At 35.5% G+C, this 21,657-nt stretch overlaps 3 protein-coding genes across 4 annotated transcripts; 2 read left to right on the plus strand and 1 right to left on the minus strand.

Moving 5' to 3' along the window:
- The first annotated feature begins 602 nt into the window (after positions 1-602).
- Positions 603-5,702, plus strand: LOC113052954 (Bardet-Biedl syndrome 5 protein homolog). Its single transcript, XM_026217456.1, has 12 exons — positions 603-801; positions 1,407-1,489; positions 1,579-1,644; positions 2,008-2,057; positions 2,144-2,271; positions 2,880-3,015; positions 3,127-3,222; positions 3,317-3,379; positions 4,058-4,192; positions 4,348-4,431; positions 4,717-4,740; positions 4,963-5,702. The coding sequence occupies exons 1-12, from the start codon at positions 740-742 to the stop codon at positions 5,062-5,064; spliced, it is 1,029 nt and encodes a 342-aa protein (XP_026073241.1). The 5' UTR covers positions 603-739; the 3' UTR covers positions 5,065-5,702.
- Positions 5,703-6,146: 444 nt separating this feature from the next.
- On the plus strand, positions 6,147-11,945 carry klhl41a (kelch-like family member 41a). Its single transcript, XM_026217455.1, has 6 exons — positions 6,147-7,367; positions 8,621-8,778; positions 8,857-8,964; positions 9,052-9,237; positions 10,897-11,043; positions 11,498-11,945. Exons 1-6 carry the CDS (start codon positions 6,291-6,293, stop codon positions 11,607-11,609), a joined length of 1,788 nt encoding a protein of 595 aa, XP_026073240.1. The 5' UTR covers positions 6,147-6,290; the 3' UTR covers positions 11,610-11,945.
- fastkd1 (FAST kinase domains 1) lies at positions 11,933-21,221 on the minus strand. 2 transcript variants are annotated; one of them, XM_026217454.1, is made up of 15 exons: positions 20,972-21,221; positions 19,605-19,979; positions 19,245-19,313; positions 17,890-18,015; positions 17,412-17,810; positions 17,195-17,305; positions 16,920-17,051; positions 15,667-16,153; positions 14,930-15,044; positions 14,720-14,848; positions 13,970-14,101; positions 13,637-13,750; positions 12,472-12,616; positions 12,271-12,385; positions 11,933-12,192 (listed from the first exon to the last, which is right to left on the minus strand). In XM_026217454.1, the coding sequence occupies exons 2-15, from the start codon at positions 19,937-19,939 to the stop codon at positions 12,100-12,102; spliced, it is 2,502 nt and encodes an 833-aa protein (XP_026073239.1). In that variant the 5' UTR covers positions 19,940-19,979; positions 20,972-21,221; the 3' UTR covers positions 11,933-12,099. The 2 variants fall into 2 exon arrangements, with proteins under 2 accessions (XP_026073239.1, XP_026073238.1); XM_026217453.1 differs by having other exon boundaries at positions 19,605-19,982.
- Between the last annotated feature and the right edge of the window lie 436 nt (positions 21,222-21,657).

Here is a 21,657-nt window from a genome sequence, read left to right on the forward strand (position 1 = left end):
TTACGCTTTTATTTTATACACATGCATATGACAGACCAATAGTACAGATGGATGGATAGATAGAGACAATATCATGCAGTTAGCATCTAAACAGAAGTGCAATAAGCAGTAAGTACAGAATATACAAGGTCTACAATATGTACAATAACTATACAGATACAGAAGTATTATGGACATAATTTACAGATTTTGAATACTTTCAACATGATATACAGATAGGTGTACTTTGAATATACTATACAGATGGACTATGTAAAATTTACACTAGTGCACGGACAGTAAAGAGCATAGAGAATATTTCAGTGTGCAAATTGATTACTCAGTGTTTCTTGATGAACAGACAGTAGTGCAAGTAATAAAAACTTTACTTAATAATATGTAGTGATGAGGAGGGGGTCTTATAATTATAATATACATCTTATAAAAATCTAATATAGATCCCATATAGCCTGCTTCTTTAAAACACATATTACTTTTGACAGCTATTATTAAATTGCCATATAGAAATATATATAATAGTTAATAAAGCAAGTAGCATACCGGTATGTCTACTTTCAGATTTTTCGCGGTTTGACCCTTCCAGCTCGCCGTGCTCACTGTTACCGTAGTGACGTGAAGACGCTCTGCACTAAATCTTCTTATACAACGACTTGAGCGTTTCAGTCAGGAAAGGAGAAAGAAATAAACATATTTACTTTGATTTAATTCACGTTTAAAACGCTGAGCGTGAGGTCTGATCATGGCGTCGGTGTTGGACGCACTCTGGGAGGACAGAGACGTGAGATTTGATATCACTCAGCAGTAAGTCCTCAGGCTAATCTGCTAGCTCAGAAGCTAGCTATGTTTATTTATTAAATCAGATACATTAATAGTGAAATAGGCGGATATTTTATACATTTAGATAACTTAGATGTAACTTATACGTGCTAGTGTTCCCATAAGACGTTTTTGTACTCAAACAGCGCTAGAAACCCAGAGGAAATAACATAACAAAATGATATTATTTATTATTAGACAATAATATATTTCCATTCGAGTCAGTCCATGAATTTAGATTATAAAGTGATCTTTAGAGAATTTAAACATTGTATCGAATCAGTCAGGTTTATTGTTTATAAACTAATACCAGTAATATTATCGTAAACTAAATTATAACAAAACTGTTAAAAACGTGTTAATTAAAATAAAGCTGAAACATGTGAATATAACATTATTCACCAAAAACTTAACTCAAATTTATATTAAAACTGAAAATATAATCATGAAAGCTCATTCTGAATAAAAAATAAATTTTAAATAAGTACATAATACGTAAGGCATATTATTACACTTTATTTTTATTTTTTTTACTGAACCATTTGGTGTCCTATACTCCTCTTAGCAACTGTTTTAATATCTCATTTAAGGCAGATGAAAACCAGACCAGGTGAAGCGTTCATCGACTGCCTGGATTCAATCGAGGACACAAAGGGAAATAATGGTGATAGAGGTGATTAAACGAATTATTTCAGCCTTGTTACCTTTCTGTATGTATATTAAGTTGTCATAATTGTGACATCTTTCTTTGTCTTTATATAGGAAGACTCCTGGTGACCAATTTGAGGATAATTTGGCATTCATTGGCACTTCCAAGAGTCAACTTGTGTGAGTATTTGAGAAATATTCAATTATAATTTCAAAAAATGTAATCTAATTAACTTTATGCTGGTGTCAACTACAGTAGAAAGACCTAATGCCATATTTTATTGCACTGGACAGATGTAGCTCTTTTGTGATGTAATCATTTATGCATCATAGGAATGTTTAAAGGGTTAGTTCACCCAAAAATGTAAATGACCCCATGATTTACTCACCCTCAAGCCATCCTAGGGGTATATGACTTTCTTCTTTCAGATGAATCCAATCAGAGTTCTATTAAAATATAACCAAGCTTAATTGGTGTTACTTTTCAATAGATTCAGAAGAAGTCTTTTATTAACCTTCTATTTTATGTTTATTTATGAACAGCTGTGGGATACAACTGCATTATTAATATCACCACAAGGACAGCAAATTCAGTGAGTTATCTTGCTTCATGTTTTCATCAAATCCTTTTTGATAGCTCATGTAGTTTGTCTCAAATTCCCTCTTTTTTTTCTTTCAGAAACTTAGAGGTCAGACTGAAGCACTTTATATATTAACCAAATCTAATAACACTAGATTTGAGTTCATATTCACCAATGTGGTCCCAGGAAGTCCAAGACTGTTTACATCCGTCATTGCTGTGCACAGGTACTTCTGCTATACATAATGACAGTTCAAATTACTTGAGTCGGCATTTTGACTAAATCAATAATATAATATTTAAATCTACAGTATTTACTGTAGAGCTATAGTTCAATATACACAATAATCTGTGTAATATATTTTGTGAATAGCAGAATAATAAATTTCACACTTTTTTTTTTACGGCACTTTGAACTAATTTTTAATACTTCAAAAAATATTAGATTTAAAGAGGGACATAAAGACATACCACATAATCTGACAAAACAGAAAGCCCCTGGGTTCAATGATTGGTTTAGTTTAGTATTATGTACTTTGGTAACTTACAAAATTAATAATAATAATAAAAGTTTTCTTAAAAGAAATGGTCACCTTTTAATGAAATAAATTACTCAGAGGATATATAACTTTAGGAAAGCCTATGAAACATGTTTCTTAAAATAAAGTAAAATATACAACAAAACTGTATGCTGAAATTATTGGAATGTCAATAAAATGTATTTATTTAATTGTATTCATTCAGCTGACACAAACAATAAGATCTATTAAAGCATGCCTTTACATAAATAAAATATTAAAATAGTTACCAAACTAATTATTTGTGTTTCTTTCAGAGCTTATGAGACTTCCAAAATGTATCGGGATCTAAAGCTAAGAGGAGCTCTTATTCAGAATAAACAGCTGAGGCTTCTGCCACAGGAGCAGGTTTATGACAAGATTAATGGAGTCTGGAACCTGTCTAGTGATCAGGTATTTTCAGTGGATTTACAGTATTATTATTACTGATTGTTTAATAGGAATCTAACTGAGAAAAGTCTGTTGCTGTGACCTTAAACAATGAAGCATGGCCTTGTGTTTCAGGGCAATCTTGGAACGTTTTTCATTACTAATGTGAGGATAGTGTGGCATGCCAACATGAACGAGAGCTTCAACGTCAGCATTCCCTATCTGCAAATTGTGGGTGTTTCTTTTGCTTCAAAACACTGAGCCATCAGTAATGAGTTGTAATTATTAAAACTGTGCTTTCTTTTTCTTCTTATCTTGTTTGAAGCGCTCAATAAGGATTAGAGACTCTAAATTTGGACTTGCTCTTGTGATTGAGAGCTCTCAACAGGTAAGTCTGCAACATCAAGATCTTCAGAAAAACTTTTGTCATACGTGTTGTATTATGTGACCTATAATGACCCAAACATCTCATTAAAAGTGTACATTTTTCTTAACATTATTATCATTGTGACGAGTGGGATCATGGGGCTCATTATCACTCCACTCATCATAATAACTTTTTGATGTGATCGAGAATAAAAGGATAGTAATTTATACACTGAGTGAATTTTTTTTTTAAATAAATTATTTAGCAAGGACAGGTTATATTGACCAAAAGTGATAGTAAAGACATTTATAATGTTGTTGTTAAATGCTGTTCTTGTTTACTTGTTATTTATTAAAGAGTCCTTATAAAAATGTATCACACTTTCCACAAAAATATGAAGCAGCACAACTGTTTTCAACATTAATAATAATAGGAAATGTTTCTTGAGCAGCTAAAATCAGCATATTAGAATGATTTCTGAAGGATCATGTGACACTGAAGACTGGAGGAATGATGCTGAAAATACAGCTGCGCATCACAGGAATAAATTACATTTTAAAATATAGATTTAAATAGGAAGCAGTTATTTTAATTTGTAATATGAAAACATGAAAAGATCTTACTGACCCCAAATCTTTTAACGGTTGTAATTCCCTGGAGTGAATGTAGCAACATTTCATGCTGATTTCTCTCTCCTAGACGGGGGGTTATGTGCTGGGATTCAAGATCGATCCAATGGACAAGTTACAAGATGCAGTGAAGGAAATCAACTCCTTACACAAAGTGTACTCCGCAAACCCCATTTTTGGAGTGGAATATGAGATGGAAGAAAAGGTATTGATGAAGATTTTTGATGTATATTGAAAAATACATTAATTTGAAAATGGCACATCCGTTTTAAACATGGCTAGAATGGCTCCAAGTTTCTGTGAATTAAAAGCAAAAATCTGGTAAATAACATGGAAAAATAAATAGGCTTCCTGTCTCAGCCTCAGCCTCTGGAGGAGCTAACCGTAGAACAGCTGCCTGATGATGTGGAGATTGAGCCAGATGAGCACACAGACGCTTTTACCGTGAGTTTTACCTCATATGCTACTCTCAGAGATAATGACACTCTGCTTTCAACACGTAGTGCTCTGTGTGTGTGTGTGTGTGTGTGTGTGTCTCACACACTGAAAATAGCTGATCGCCTAAGCCTCAACTCACAATGCTCCATCAACACAGACTTTTGTCGCCTGGTGTCAAAAATGTTTACACAGAGCTCTGATGATTCTGACATCAGGAATGCTCTCTAATTTAAGACTTACAGTAGATGTACAATCACTGATGTGCAATTTCTTCTCTTTTTTCACCTCAAGGCTTATTTTGCAGATGGAAATAAGGTAAATTCTATCTATCTATCTATCTATCTATCTATCTATCTATCTATCTATCTATCTATCTATCTATCTATCTATCTATCTATCTATCTATCTATCTATCTATCTGTCTGTCTGTCTATCTGTCTGTAATTTATTTTTATGTATCCAGTTATCATCTAGCTATCTTTCTATATATCTGGATAACATTTCCATTTAAATTCCATCTTTTTTTCTCTCCTTAAGCAACATGATCGTGAGCCGGTGTTCTCTGAAGAGCTGGGTCTGGCTATAGAGAAATTAAAAGATGGATTCACACTACAGGGACTCTGGGAAGTTATGGGTTAAGATGCTCAAACGCTCTTCTCCATTATATGTATTTTGGCATTGCGTTGTTACATTATTTAGATCTGATATTGAAACATTTTTTATTAGCAAAATGTCAAAATTGTATTTATTTTTAGAATATTTATTTGCTATTTGATAATGTTTATAAATCATATGCAAGCCAAGTGTAAGGAAAAAAAGCTGGAGAAAAAAAAGGTTATTTTGTATAATATGAATATAGACACAGAAATAGAAACATTTATATATGTATAAAATATCAAATCATATTTGTATATTAGAAACTGTTTGTGTAGGTAACTTCACGTGCTAATTCTGCTGTTGTGTTGTAAAAAAACACATGACGGGGGAAAATGTTTCTTATTTTTAATCAGTTTTGATAGTAATGGTTTGTTTAAATCATCATATGTAATTCACTGGCTCAGGTTTGACAAGTCTGTTTAAGAATGTGTCAGAGAAGCTCAACTACTTCACAAATGACCTGTTTGCTGACCTTTTAGGCAACAGAAGAATATGAAGCAAAAAGAGCATTTAAGGAACATTTCACAATAATAATTATTTACTCACCCTCATGTTGTACCAAACTTGTGTGCCGCTATGTTTCTGTGGAACAAAAATGTAAAATGTAAGTTTAGAAAAAATTACAAACTATTTACAATGACCTTTTATAGTCTGTCAAGCTACAAAAAAAACAAAAACAAAAAAAAAAACATACATTTTATAACTAGCTCATGGAAGTGCATAAATAATGACAACATTTTCATTTCTGGCTGAACTTTTCCTATTAATAGAAACCACACATGAAGAGTACAACATAAATGAGTCACAGACCTATAAACTTACGCGTCATACAAATGACATCATGTGCAAAACTGAGGTAATGACACACACCTTTAAAATGATTTAAAACTCTTTAGACACCTGTTGATTTCCTATTGACGCATCACTCCTTCCATCCTTTAGAAATATAGCACCAAACACACACTCACCTCCGAGTGTGTCCAAGTTTCACAGTTGTCTTTTTCAGTCTTTGACAGCTGCTTCACGTGGCACTGGCCTCCTGTTCGGTCAGCCTGAATTCTTTCTGACTGGATGAGGGGTCTATATTTAGAGGGGCAGACTTAAATTGCAGTGTTGTGTTGGAGCTCTGTGTTATTTCAGCCTCTTATGACTGGATCAGCAAGACAAGAGGAAGTATAGCATCTTCTTCAAGTCCTCCAAGATTTGAGATGGAACCCAAGGAAATCAAGGAGGACCTGATGCTCTTTCAGAGCACCCTGCTCCAGGACGGTTTGAAGGAACTTCTGAAGGAGAACAAGTTTGTGGATTGTATTCTGAAGGTTGGAGATCGGAGTCTTCCCTGCCACAAACTCATCATGGCTGCATGTAGCCCGTATTTCCGAGAGCTGTACTTTACTGAAGACGGTGTTGAGAAGAAAGACTCCAGCAAGGAAGTAGTCCTGGAGAACGTGGATCCCACCATTATGGACATGATTGTGAACTATCTCTACTCGGCAGACATCGAAATCACAGATGAGAATGTGCAAGACGTCTTCGCAGTCGCCAACAGGTTCCAGATCCCATCCATGTTCACCGCTTGCGTCAACTATCTACAAAACAAGCTTTCGTTGGGTAACTGCTTGGCCATCTTCAGAATGGGACTGGTTTTGAACTGCCCTAGACTCGCTATAGCTGCTAGGGACTTCATAGCGGAGCGTTTTGAGACTTTATCCAAGGATGAGGACTTTCTGGAGTTCAATGCTCCTGAGTTGTTCGCTATCATCGGGTGTGATGCCCTGAACGTGGAAAAAGAAGAGGTTGTGTTTGAGCTCTTGATGAAGTGGGTCGGGAAGAACAAGGAAAACCGGACGAAAGCTTTGGGAGATGCGTTTGAATACATCCGCTTCCGACTTCTACCCGAGAAATACTTTAAGGAGAAAGTGGAAAAGGACGACATCATCAAGGCCGACCCCGAGCTCGCCAAGAAGCTGAAGGTCATCAAAGAGGCGTTTGCTGGAAAACTTCCGCAAGGCGAAGAAGAAGAAGGCGAAAAAGTGTTGCCTGGTTATCTCAATAACAGCAAACGGCTGGGGATGTTCAACAGGGATCTCATCCTGATGATAAACGACACCGCGGCCGTGGCCTACGATGCTCATGAAAACGAATGCTTCCTAGCAGCCATAGCAGAGCAGATACCTCGAAATCATGTCAGCATCACATCGAAGAAGAACCTTCTCTATGTTTTGGGAGGACTGTTTGTTGATGAAGACAACAAGGAATCACCACTGCAGTGCTATTTCTACCAGGTTAGGCCAAGTCACTAAAAACGCCGTTTACACCAAGGTTTCTAACTCCAACTACACTTTTTTTTATAGTTGTGTGTTATGGTTTTGCCTATTCTCATAGCATAAATATAATGACATAGAGAAACAATTTTGATGGAATCACTTTCATATTGTTTTTTTCCCAGCTGAAAAATGATTAACTCGTTGACAGGCATCAGAATTTACCGGCCTTAAAAGCACAACGTTATACGAGGTTGTAGCTGTTGATAATGTTAGTTTTTTTGGTGTGAGCGGACTGTAATTTATTCAAAATGAAAGTTCTCTCATCACTGACTCACCTTCAGGTTGTTCCAAACCTGTTATACTTATCTTTTGGGAACACTTGTGTTGCAGCAACCTGGGATTTAGCACAAGGACTCATTTTATAATACGTTTCAAGAGCAACATTCTGTCTCTGAATTTCTTAGAGCTTTTCACTGTCGTACTTTTAACCCTTGGTAATGAAATCCTACTCTCATGTTTTTAGACACAAATCGCGATTTCAGAAAACCAATCAAAAAATTACCAACACTTGCCTCAATACATATTCATGTAGCCTTAGTAAATGTACATAATTAATTACAGAAGATGTAAGTAGGAATGTTATTTATCCATTAAATGCCATCAAAAAATTTTGCACAGAATTTACGAATTTCAAGCAGAAAAACATGAAACAGATTTACTTTTATTTAATTTTATATGATTCATGCAATAGCCTATATATTCCTATTTTATAGTTTTATAAATGTATTCATATAATTTTTATATTTATATATATATATATATATATATATATATATATATATATATATATATATATGAGTTTTTTATATTGTATTTTAATTTTAGTTTAAATGTTTTAGTAATTTTGTTGTTTTTATTAGTTTTTTTATTTGTCTATATACAAAATATGTTTAGGTTTTTCGTAGGCCTAATTATTTTAAGTAATTAACAGTTTTTATGGTTTTATTTAAGAATGCCAACTTTTGTGTTGCAAATGCAAACCGGTTTGAAATTTCATGAAGGTGAGTAAATGGTGACTCGATTTTTAATTTATGAGTGCACTATTCATTAAATTGTAACGTTATGACATTATATTTCTGGGAAATGGTTTTAGGTGCAAAAAAAAGTCCCGAATCTTTAACCGGCCTAACACAAAGGCCTATTTCATCAGTAAGAAAAAAACTAAAGTTATATACATTTAAAATTTATTTTAAATCATGCATATTCTTCAGCTGGACACACATTCTCCAAACTGGATAGCCCTGCCACCGATGCCATCACCCAGGTGTCTGTTCTCTATGGGGGAGTTTGAAAACCTCTTGTTTGCAGTTGCTGGTAAAGACCTGCAGACCAACGAGTCTCTGGACTCAGTGATGAGTTATGATGTCGAGTAAGTTTCTTCTGCATTTTCTATGCATAAGCCAAATAATTACAAATCCATCTAATTACCTTTTGTTGCTCTTTGCAGTAAGATGAAGTGGCAGGAGACCAAAAAACTGCCCTTAAAAATTCACGGTCACAGTGTTATCTCACAAAATGGACTAGTTTACTGCATAGGAGGAAAGACGGATGAGAAGTAGGCCAGGTTTGAGTTTACATGATCATAAATACAAAATAAAAGTCTGAGAGGAGGCCTTATTGCTTGTTTTCATCTGTGGAACAGTAAGACCATCAACAAGATGTTTGCGTACAACCACAAGAAGTCTGAATGGAAAGAGCTGGCGGCCATGAAAACACCCAGGTCAATGTTTGGAGCCGTCGCCCACAGTGGAAAGATCATTGTGGTTGGAGGGGTCAATGAAGATGGCCTTTTAGCCTCTTGTGAAGCCTACGACTTTGGAAAAAACAAGTATGTATGCATCACTTGTTTTTAATGTATACTTAATCCTGGAACCAAAAAGATATAAAAAAAAACAAACAAACAAAAAAAAAAACGTCTAAATTAAAGCGAAATTTAACTGCTTCAAAGTTTCGAAAAGCATGGTTACTCCCACCACTTAATAACAGTTACCTATTTTTTCCAGCTATCTTTTAAAATATAGATATTGTCATCAGTGCTTTAAGTGACCCAATAGAGGTGCCGGTACTCTATTATAGCCACAAAAATATAATTTTTTTTTGATGATTCCCCTCATCCCCTAGCCTGACTACGTCAGACTTCCTACTTCCGCTCAATTTCATTTCGCTTCTGTACTCTACGAAGCAGAGTGAAGTAGCAGAGTCTGGTATTACCAGGCTACTCATCCCCTGAGGTAACAACAACTATATTTTATATACAGCAGTCAACAGGCAACCTTAATAATAAATCCTTTTATTAGTTTGTGGATTTGCTTGAGCTAGAAAGAACTACTGAACATAAATAAAATGTGCAAAAGGATTTTGAAAAAATACCCTTAGAAAGAGCTACTGCATTACTGCATTCAAACTTCCAAACTGACTCAAATGATTCGCGAACCAGCTCCGAACTCCCGAACTGACTCAAATGAATCACGCTCCGAACTCCCAAACTGACTCAAATGATTCACGAACCCGCACTCCCGAACTGAACTGATTTGATTCGCGAACCCGCTCCGAACCACTGTCTATGCTCCGAACTCTCGAATTGATTCAAATGATCCGCGAAGCAGCTCTGAACGCTCCGAACTGACTCAAATGATTCGCAAACCCGCTACGAACTCTCGAATTGATTCAAATGATCCGCGAAGCAGCTCCGAACGCTCCGAACTGACTCAAATGATTCGCAAACCCGCTTCGAACTCTCGAATTGATTCAAATGATCCGCGAAACAGCTCCGAACTGACTCAAATGATTCGCAAACCCGCTACGAACTCTCGAATTGATTCAAATGATCCGCGAAGCAGCTCCGAACGTTCCGAACTGACTCAAATGATTTGCAAACCCGCTACGAACTCTCGAATTGATCCAAATGATCCGCGAAGCCACTCCGAACTCCCGAATTGATTCAATTTTTTTGATTCGCAAACCCGCTCCGAACTCCCGAACTGGTTCAAATGATTCACGCTCCATACTCCGAACTAGGAAGAATTAGGAAGCGTGCATTGTGAAGGGCGCTCTGAAAAGCGACAGTGAAGGCAAATGATTAAAACCTCTATTAAAAGATGTCCAAATACTGGTACGTTATAAATGTATAGCCTGAATGTAAGTCGTTTTGGATTAAAGTGTCTGCTAAATGCATAAATGTACATTTTGACTGAAAAAAAAGGATCTTAAGGACACATGGAAAACCTACAAAATTATAACTGAATCAAAAAATATTTTCAGCAAGATATGTTTGGTTTGAACCATATAGGTTTGAAAGACAAATGAAGCAAAGTGTTTAATAATTCTAATAACTGTTTTTCATGTGAAGTTAAATATAAATGGCAAAAATATTTAAAATTCACCCGTTGTTTACTTAACTGTAGTTATCCTTTGTAATTTGTAATTATCCTCTACAAAGCTATCAGAATCAGTTTAACCCCCCCCCCTTTTTTTTTTTTTTTTATAGATGGGAGCCGTTCAGTGAATTTGTGCAGGAGCGAAGTTCTGTGAATTTGGTCAGTGCTGCTGGTGTCCTGTATGCGGTGGGGGGCTTCGCCGTGCAGGAGAACGAGGACAAACACTGTGTCCCATCAGAAATTCCAGACATCTGGCAGTAAGTCTTCTGCTTTACACACCAATAATCCATCTGAATTATATTCATCATACACTAGCACTCAGTTGGGATAAAAAAAATTTTTTTTTCCAATAAATGTTGTTCTTTTGAACTTCCTGCTCATCAAAGAATCTAAAAGAGAATGTGCCACAGTTAAAATAAAAAGGATCATGTGACTCTTAAGACTAGAGTAATGATGCTGAAACTTCCATCACGGGAATAAATAAAATGTTAACTACATTCAAATAGAAAACAGTTATTTTAAATGGTAATAATATTTCACAATACTACTGTTTTACTGTACTTTTGGATCAAATAAAAGCAGCCTTGGTGAGCAATAAGAGAAAAGGTTTTGAAATCATGAAAAGTGCATGTAAACTTTTAACTGGTAATGTATCATTCCAACTGGGGTTACATCTAAAAACACTCTTTTTTTAATGTATGTTTTATCTAGGTATGAGGAAGACAAGAAACAGTGGTCAGGAATGATACAAGAGATGCGATATGCTGCCGGCGCCTCCTGCGTTTCTATGAGACTAAATGCAGCAAAGATGCCTAAACTTTAAAAACATCATCATAACTTACAGTTTGTGTCCGATAAAGTCTAACTATATTTTAAAGCAGCATAATCCACCAAAAACATTTAAAGTCAATATGAAATCATATATTCACTATGATTCCCATTCCCAGTCTTTGTAAGTTTTAATCAAAATGCAACTTTTCAACTTTCTTTTGATGCTGACATTACAAATCCCTCATCCCTCTTCTTTCCAGAAGTATAAGAGTAAAAATGACAACAGATGTATATTTCATGTTGGGTTCTGTTGTGAAATGTGGAGCAGTTAAGAAAAACGTTTCTACAATGGATATCAAAATTAAAATGTACTTATTTTTATCCATACACACCTCTTTTCTCTTTTATATAAAATGCATAATAACAAATACATATTTAAAGGCAAACAGCAATGCATTTCTTCCTGAAATGACGTAATATAATTTATTAAAAAATTAGCACTTAATATAAGATTGCTATCCTATCTTGCAAGTTTCAATGTCTCAGGGTAACTCTGAGAATATCTTCTTCCTCAGATATTCTTTCCATGCATCTTCTGTGGAAAGCTCCATTGAGTTCCATTCAAAGTGAGGAATCTGTGTAGAAAACTGCATTATTAGCAAAACCACACTCAACAATTTAGAATCAGTATAATGCGTTGTCTTTCTTCCGACCTGTAATACATGATATCCTAGAATTTCCAGATGTCTTTTCTTCATCATGGCCTCTCCTTTCATGTGCCAGGAATTTTTGCAGAAGGATTTAGAGTCCAGGAATTCCAATGCAATGCTGGACAGATTTAGAGAATCATATTATATATGTTTTTTTACTTGTCCTGTGCACAACAGAGCGTGTGCAGGTCACATGATGCATACCGGCAAGCTCCGGGCGGCAGCTCCGTCCTCTCTCTGTCTGCCGATCCGGACTCCCAGTGAACGTTTCCGCTCTCGCTGATCTGCAGCTGAATCTGCTCGCTGTATGGTACTGGATGAAGATGGCGATCCAGGACAAGTTCAAAATCTAATGGCAAAAATATCACAGCTGTCATTTGCCTACAGAAGCAGCAAAGCTGTATCTAGGACTGGCATCCTGTACCACCTTATGTCTGTAAATGCATTTAGTCAATAAAATATTACACTGGGTCACTATACATCAAATCTATGCTAATATACTTAATGGCACATAGCACTCAACGACAAACCATACTGAGAAGACAATACTTAAGCATAGAAATAAACTTGTATTGCATGAAATCAAATCAAATAAAAATAATTACAGTCTTCCAGTTACAACAGATGTTAGACCTAAGGCAAATTATTTTGCCTTTATTTTTGTTTTACAAAGGTAATGCTTAAGCATGGGAATGAAATTGTTGCATAAAATTAAATGTAATAATTTATTCTGTTGAAACAATCTTAAACCCAAGTCAAATGATTTAGTCTATTTTGACAAAGTAATGATTAAGCATTTAATGAAATTGTATAAAATAAATTAAATTAGTTCAAACAGATGTTAGACCTAAGGCTAATTATTTTGCCTTCATTTTTGTTTGAAAAGTTCATATATACATATAATGTTAAATCTAAGACAAATGATTTAGTCTTTTTTTGACACGGTAATGGGCATGAATTAAACTGTATTGCAACTATAAAAACTATATGCAATAATATAACAACTATAAATAATAATATTCCGTTAAAACAGATCAGACCTAAAGAGTGTTATTTACTGTTCCTGCATTGCTGTTTATCAAACGTGTACAATATTTACCCACAGTGTTGGGAATTAACAATTCACATTTCATCTTTTTAAAGTAAATTCTGACTTAATTTCAGAAATTCTGCGTATATCTCATTTCATTGTTAAACTATGCTGTGTCATATATTTAAAGACAGGTGGAAAAGGGGCCTCTAGCTATATAGGAGAAATATTTTGAGAAGGATTTGTGATGAAAAGGAAGGTAGCTTTCTGAGGTGTAGGTGCACAACGAGACCAAGGAATGTGCATTTCTTCTACATGTGACACTGGTTCAAAACTCACCGACGGTATAGAAGTATGGAGTCAGCACTCCTACTTTGGCACAGTTCATCCCACCCAGGACGTCACCGAGCATCTTATGGATCTGCTGCTGAGCTGGACTAATGGAGCTGTTGGCTACAGTTTTTACAGTACATTAAACAGTTTCAATCTATTTGATTACAGGGAAAGTAAAATTTGAAAAAGAAAAGAATGTTTTTATTAATCAAAGATGCATTAAACTGCATACTGGTTTCTATGGTTTAAACACTGATATGTCTGTCGAGCAGCAACAATGCATATCTGCAGATTTCTGAAGGATCATGTGACACTGAAGCCTGGAGGACTGATGCTGACCTCTCTTCTGCAGCTGTTTACAGTAGCGCTCATGAAACCAGGGCACCTGGAACTCAGGACACTCCAGACACACGGCCCGATTCAGCTCCATGAGACGGAGACGGATGCGCATGTTTAGAGAATCTGGAAACGCTGTCAGCGATGAGAAAAAACACTCAAATAAGCAACAGAGCACTAATACAGCTGATAAAAACTTCACAATAATCCACTCCACTCCAGTCCATCAGTGAACATCTGGTGAAGTGAAAAGCTGTGTGTTTGTCTGAAACAAATCATTTTTAATCCATAATCAATATAAAGCTTTCTCCAGTCAAAACGTCCATCACCTGTTGTCTCTCAAATCCAAACTCACAACTGGGCTCTTTTTGCTTGCAAACATCACATGATGTGTGCATATTTCTCTCCTGATTATAGACTCGTATTTTAGCTGGAAGCAAACAGTTAGAAGTTAAACATCTTAATGACTGATTTCTTTCATGCGAACATGCAGCTTTTCACTTCATAAGATGTTAACTGATGGACTGGAGTGATGTGGATTACTTGTGGATTATTGTGATGTTTTTATCAGCTGTTTGGACTCTCATTCTTACGGCACCCATTCACTGCACAGGATCCATTGGTAAGCAAGTGATGCAATGCTTAATTTCTCCAAATCTGTTCCAATGAAGAAACAAACTCATCTACATCTTGATAGACTATAACTATATTATCTCATATAATGAATTTATATAATCTCAGAAACAGACATACTCTCCAAATGGGCATCCAACTTTGCAAGAAAGTCCACATTGAAGATCTCTCTGACCACTTCCTCAGGGAAATAATCAGCCAAAGCCAGCGCGTAAGCCAAGAGAACCAGTAGATGAGGGTCCAGTGAAGCTGTCAGAATCAGCAAAAACAGGTTACATTCCAAGTCTTTAAGATTAGACATTTTAAAAATGCATAGAAGAAGGATCTTACAAATATATGGAGTGAAATGTTGAATGCACACGTCAAAAAACTCCTCCGCCTTCGGTGAGTCATAATTTAGCACAGCGAAAGGCAGCAAAATGGAATAAGTTGCAGAGTAATGAATCTGTTTGGAAGACATAAACAAAGTATTTAACAACAGGTGCTTCCGATTATTTTATTTTAATTAATAATAATAATAATAATAATAATAATAATAAATGTTTCAGCAAATCTGCATATTAGAATGATTTCTGAAGGATCATGTGACACTGAAGACTGGAGTAATAATTCAGAAACTCAGCTTTGCATCACAGGAATAAATTACAGTTTAAAATATATTCAAATAGAAAACAGTTTTTTAAAGTGTAATAACATTTCAAAATTTTACAGTTTTTACTAGATTAAATAAATATAACCTTGATGAGCACAAGAGATTTATTCAATAACAAAATTATTACTGGCCCCAAACTTTTAAACAGTGATGTATATACTGCATCTCATCAGATGAAAAAAAAAAAATTATACATATATATATCTATATATATATATAAATGCATGCTAACTGAAAAAAATTAAAAAAAGACAAAATAAAATTACAAAAACTTAAACTAAAATAAAAATAAAACAGTTAAAAATAATAATAATAACAGTACATAAATACTACTGAAATCACATTATAAAAAGCATATACAATTAACCTTATAATAAATAAAATGTATTGAAACAGCATGTCAAATGACTCCCACCTTGTCTATATTTTCAATCGTCACACTAGCGATGCGGTCCATCAGTGCGGCACAGAAGTAGTTAGTCCTGGTCAGATAAACGCCTAGCTCATGCACGTTAGTCCAGGATATCTGGTCGATCAGTTTCTGCATGGTGACCATAGTCTCCTCCAGCAGCATCTCATCAAACCACTCCCCCGACAAACACTTCACTTCCTCCAGCACCACGTCCAGACTCTGGAAGCCGTGCAGCCGCTCACGCCCGCAGCGGTTCAGGGTCTGCAGCAGGCGCACGTACTTGCTGGAGGTGTTGTGCCGGTACGAAGGATCGTTGCGAATCCACTTGGCGATGACCATGGAGTAAGTGTTGAGGTCGTTTAGGCTGCACTGTGGGATCACGGCGTTCACCCGGGAAAGGACGGCCTCATCGTGGCGGGGAGAAGGAAGCAGGGACAGGACCCTGGTTAGCATGGTCACCTCGTATGGATACACACTGGCCTGCAGGTACCTGAGCGATGACCGATCAAATACAGAAAAACAACAATCTTTAAAAACCTAAATGTGTTAAATAAGATACTTTAATAGTCTTATTTCTTTAAAACAAAGTCTCATTAGTTAGTAAAAATGACGAGCAATCTATTTATTTTTTACAGAATGTATTAGTCTGTTGTTATTTTTTCTTCAAGTTAATTCATAAAATACAACATATGTTTCTATAATAATTAATTATATCATAAAAATATAACTATTAAATTATATTATAATAATTATTATAATGATATAAAAATTCATTGTCCATGCTACTTATGATAACAGGTACAATTTTAAATAAAAAAAATAAAATATTATTAAATGTTGAAATTAATATATTAAATAATATTAACGAAGTCTGAGAAAGAACTGTTAATTGTAAGGACCCAAAGACTCCAAATAAAATGACTTAAAATTCTATATACAATACTGTTCAGACGTTTGTTTTGTTTTTGTAAGAAAATATTATTCAATAAATTACATTTTAAAATATAATAATAATAATAATAATAATAATAAAAAAGTTATTTTTAAATTTAAAAAAAATTTCACAATATTGCTGCCTTTATTGTATTCAAATAAATGCAGCCTGCATGAGCATAAAAAACTTTTTTCTAACAGTAATGAAAAAAACACCACAAAGCTTCAGAATGACACAAGGGTGAGTAAATAATGACAGAATTTCGCATTCTGTATGAACTAGCCCTTTAATTATAAGACTCAACACTTTAGGAGACACTTACTGCAGCAGTATGGCTTTGAGTCTGGAGAAGATCTGGGGATTCTGGCAGTGCAGCAGGATGAGAGACTGAGTGATTCGAGTGATTTCCACTGACCTGTACGTCTCCAGATTCTTTAAGAGCACTGCTGCCATCCTGTCGAAAAACACAGAACCCCATATAGACTAACAGACTGCCAAGCAATGACATCGTTCTGAGATCTCATACACCAACCCCAACTCTAATAATTATTTGTCTGCAAGGTTCTGAGGCGTGAATGACATGCAGATTGTTCTTACTTGTTTATCAACTGAAGGTTTCTGCATTGCATCTCCTCCATTGTCTCCACCACACCTAAAGCCTGATGGGGATTCAGCTCATCAGCCAATAGCAGCGCAGTACTCTCTAACCTGCAAGACCAGTCAAACAAATCAAATCATGCTGACGTGATGATAAAGTAACATTGACATAACAGAATATTTCTTAAAAGAAAACGGGATACTTTCCCTTGCTCACCCCTCTCTGACACCTTGCCCACCTAAAGGTCCTAAAGAAGCGAAGAGTTTGGTGAAAGTGGCAGGATCAGTGCTGGTGTCCACCAGCTCCAGGAGTCTCTGTCTCACAGCCAGCCGGAAATCACAGTTATTGTACTGCATGGAGTGATACAGCCCCAGAATGATGCTGATGTGCTCTACGTCCATCCGCGGGACGTTCTGCAGGAGAAGCTGGTTGCATTTCTCCAGGAGCGGCCGGTGAATCTGTTTGACGTTCCGGATGAACTGCACGACCCTCCTGGGGTTGTTGAAGTGCAATGGGTTTGTATGGTCCAGAAGGAAGTCTGCTTTTTTAAACAGTGCATCCCGTAGTTGTGGTGACACCAGGGCAAAAATACTATTCATCAAGGGTGTGAGCACTCTGTCAGGAGGATATGAGTAAATACATATCTTTTGGTGCATTACAGCTTTAATGTGCATGATTGTTAAAAAAAGCACACCTGGCATCTTGAATGGAGTCCAGTCTTTGACTCACTATTTGTGTAATCTGACCCATCAGTGGACTATGCTGCAGGAACTGATCGCTCAGACAAACCGCAAACTTTGAGAGTGTTGCCATCTGGAATCTGAAAGCACAGAAAGCTTGATTTAAATGTTTCATTTCACTTTTAAGGGGCATGTACAGGCAGTCTATGTTTTTAAAGGGGGGGGGTGAAATGCTCGTTTTCACTCAATATCCTGTTAATCTTGAGTACCTATAGAGTAGTACTGCATCCTTCATAACTCCAAAAAGTCTTTAGTTTTATTATATTCATAAGAGAAAGATAGTCTGTACGGAAAAACGCAAGTGGCTGGAGGCGTGACGTGTGGGCGGAGCTAAAGAATCACGAGCGCCAGTAGGCTTTTGCGTCGAGAGCGTTTGGAAGCTGTGACATTACTGTGAGGAAAAAAACATCCAAAACAAACCATGGCTAACAGTCAGATTCAACCGTTTATTTATGATCCAGAATCAGATCCCGAGGCTGAAACTGAACGAGAGCAGCATCAGCAACAACGTCTCTATGTAGTATGTACTGAAACTGCATGAGGTTCCAACACACGATCGTGACCCTTTTTCGTTGGGACTGCATTATCCTTAAGAAATAAACAATGTGCAAATCCGGCGTCAAACTGGGCCTTGTTTGTAAAACAAGCATCTTCGAAATGCAGGGAACGAACACAAACACAAACATGGATGCATAAATATAAATATTAAAATGTTTATTTTAAATACTTAATATTTATTTACTGTACATTTTGTGTAATTTTAATGTGCGCCTGTGTGTATATATTGTATTTTTTCCATTATTTATACAGAATATATAAGCATATTTTGCATAAATACATATGAAGATATACACTGTAGAGTCTATATGCATGTTTTGCATAAATAAATTAAACATGCATTTATAAGTATATTTCGTACAAAGCTTCTAAAGGGACATGGTGGTCGGAAAAATATTTTTCAAAACTAGCATAAAATGCAAAAGAGTTTAAAAATATTTTTTTAAATATCTCCCACCTCATATTTTTCCTACCACCATGTCCCTTTAGGGGCTCCATAATTTTGCAATAATAAATAACACATACTGTAAATTTTACACTTACATGAATATTTATATGCATTTTGCATAAGAAGATTTACTTGCATATTTTGTAATAAAGACAAATATACTGCATATTTCACATTTACATATATAACACAAAAATGCCTATTTTGCATAAAATATATGCATGAAATTGCAGATTTTGCAATAATCATAGAATATATTGTACATAGCATATGGATGCATTTATGTGAGGCTTTTTCGGGTACCTCTCTAGTCTGTTCCAAGCCTCTGTCACCAGCTGCTGAACAAGAGAGTCATGGTGTTCTACTTGAAGCCTGCATAACAAGACAAACGCAAGAGGCTGGTTACTTTCCCCACTCACATTTAATTAGGACAGTTTAGACAACAGCTCTGTTCCAGAACCTGCCCTAGATAGATAGCTGCCTACTTAAGGAGCATTCTGACTGAAATGAAACATGACTAAATGCCTAGAAATCTTTTTGATTCAGATAGATTGTACAGAGGAATAATTAATAACACAACACTATAAATATGCACAAATACGAAGCAAAAAAGAAGCGTTTGGAACAGAGCTTTTACTTGAGCTTCATATGTTCACTCTGTACCTGAGCACAACATAAAGCATATCCACCACTGAAGCATCATCCATGAGGCTGATCTTATTTTCAGCCAGAACTTGAAGCGTCAGGAACTGCGGATGATTCCGGACCTGCTCGATGGTTCTGAGCATGTGTGGCCGCTCTCTTTGAAACCTCCACAGCTGTCCAATAGCAAAGCTCACATGGCTCGCCGACAGCTTGGCTTTGTTCCGGCCCACCACATCGAACACCTGGTCTTCAGCGGAGCACGTCTGAAGCTGGTCTAGCACCTGATCACGGCTGACGGCCCCGCTGTGAAACAGCCTGCGGGAACACACCCGAAACGATCGGAGCCGGAACATGGCAGAGGACGGATGCCGTCAGGACTCACTCCACATCAGACTACTAGACAGATCAGATTCAGATCATCAGGTTTAGTCCATGTAAGCTTGAATGCTGCTTCTCAAGCAAAAGAACATCAAATATTAAGACATTCAGAAATACATGTTAATCACACACTCATTATAAAATTAAATTAGAAAATTCTGCAATCACTACTGCTATTCACTTAAAAAAACACAAAATTAATAAGTACTTAAATTTTGATTAAAATAATTGTAATATGTAAACAAGTGCATATATCATGCCTTTTTCTATTTTTTTTCATGTAGGCTATAGGACAAAAAAAAAAATCGCATGATTTCAATATAATATAGTACAATATTATACACACACACACACACACACACACATATATATATATATATATGTATAATGCATGAAATACATTTTTTATAAATATGATAAATATAAGTATTATAAATATGAATGAAAAGGAAACAATCAATCCTGAAAAACTTGCAGGCATTAAATAAATATATATTAGATCTAAATAATAAAATTGGCTAATTAAAAATAATATATTTAATAATATATAATACATGTAATGGAAATAAATCTTGCAAACTTAATAAATTGGGTTTATTGGGAACGTCATATATATATATATATATATATATATATATAAAATCTCAGTTTTTTTTAATTTAAAGTAATATATATATATATATATATATATATATATATATATATATATATATATATATTCTTTACTAATATTAAGCATATGTACAAAATGTCATCCTGTATACATGTCTATTCTGTTTATGTGAATTCTCACAATCTTTGTTAAAAGCTTCTTAGTTTTGGTTTTGCCATAACCAAAATGAGCTGAATGTTAATGTTTAACTTTAACACTGCCTTTAACTTGTCTCCCTGAGAGTCAACTAGCAAACACATACTAAGAGTAAGTTCTGAACACTGAAAGTCAGCTCCATCTGAAGCAGCACGTGTGTTGAACAGGATGATGTTCTGTTAAGAGAGATTCACAGTACCTTCAACATCAGCTAGCCATGACATAACACACACATGTACACACAGCACGAGAGCCCTGTGCTGCAGCAGAGCACGTGTTATTAGAGGACAGGTGTGCTCAAGTCCCACAGATGCGCGCTACTGATTGTGTCGGATGCACAACTGCACGCTTAACGTGCATGTAAGAACAATGTTTTATCGCCCATGTGTACAGAAAAGGGCAACACTTGAGTGTCATGATCAATGCTACTACAGTCTTCCTGTTTAATGACGCGCGCAGCCAAAAGTCACGGGGTCTGTCAAAATAAAAGTCCCACGCTGTAGTAAGAAAATAAATAAATAAATGAAAACATTATGAATTTGCAGGAGGGATATACATGCATGTATAAATGATATAATAACATAACATATTATTTAATATATAAAAATAGTATATAGATGGTAGATAGAAATATATGAATAGATACATGCATAAATGCATAAGTCATTGTTCATAATCATTATATCATTCATGCATGAATATGTCATTATAATTCATACTCTAATTAATAAATAAAAAATTTATATTTTTAAATTCCTGATATTTAAATGACTTAAAAATATAGAAGACAAATTATATATTTATTTCATGATTTACATGTGCATTGTTGGGAGTACAAAACATTATGTAGGCTACCCAGGATTGATTTTATACACAGCTGGTAGC

Source organism: Carassius auratus, chromosome 34, assembly GCF_003368295.1.
Source record: "Carassius auratus strain Wakin chromosome 34, ASM336829v1, whole genome shotgun sequence".
Taxonomy (NCBI): domain Eukaryota; kingdom Metazoa; phylum Chordata; class Actinopteri; order Cypriniformes; family Cyprinidae; genus Carassius; species Carassius auratus.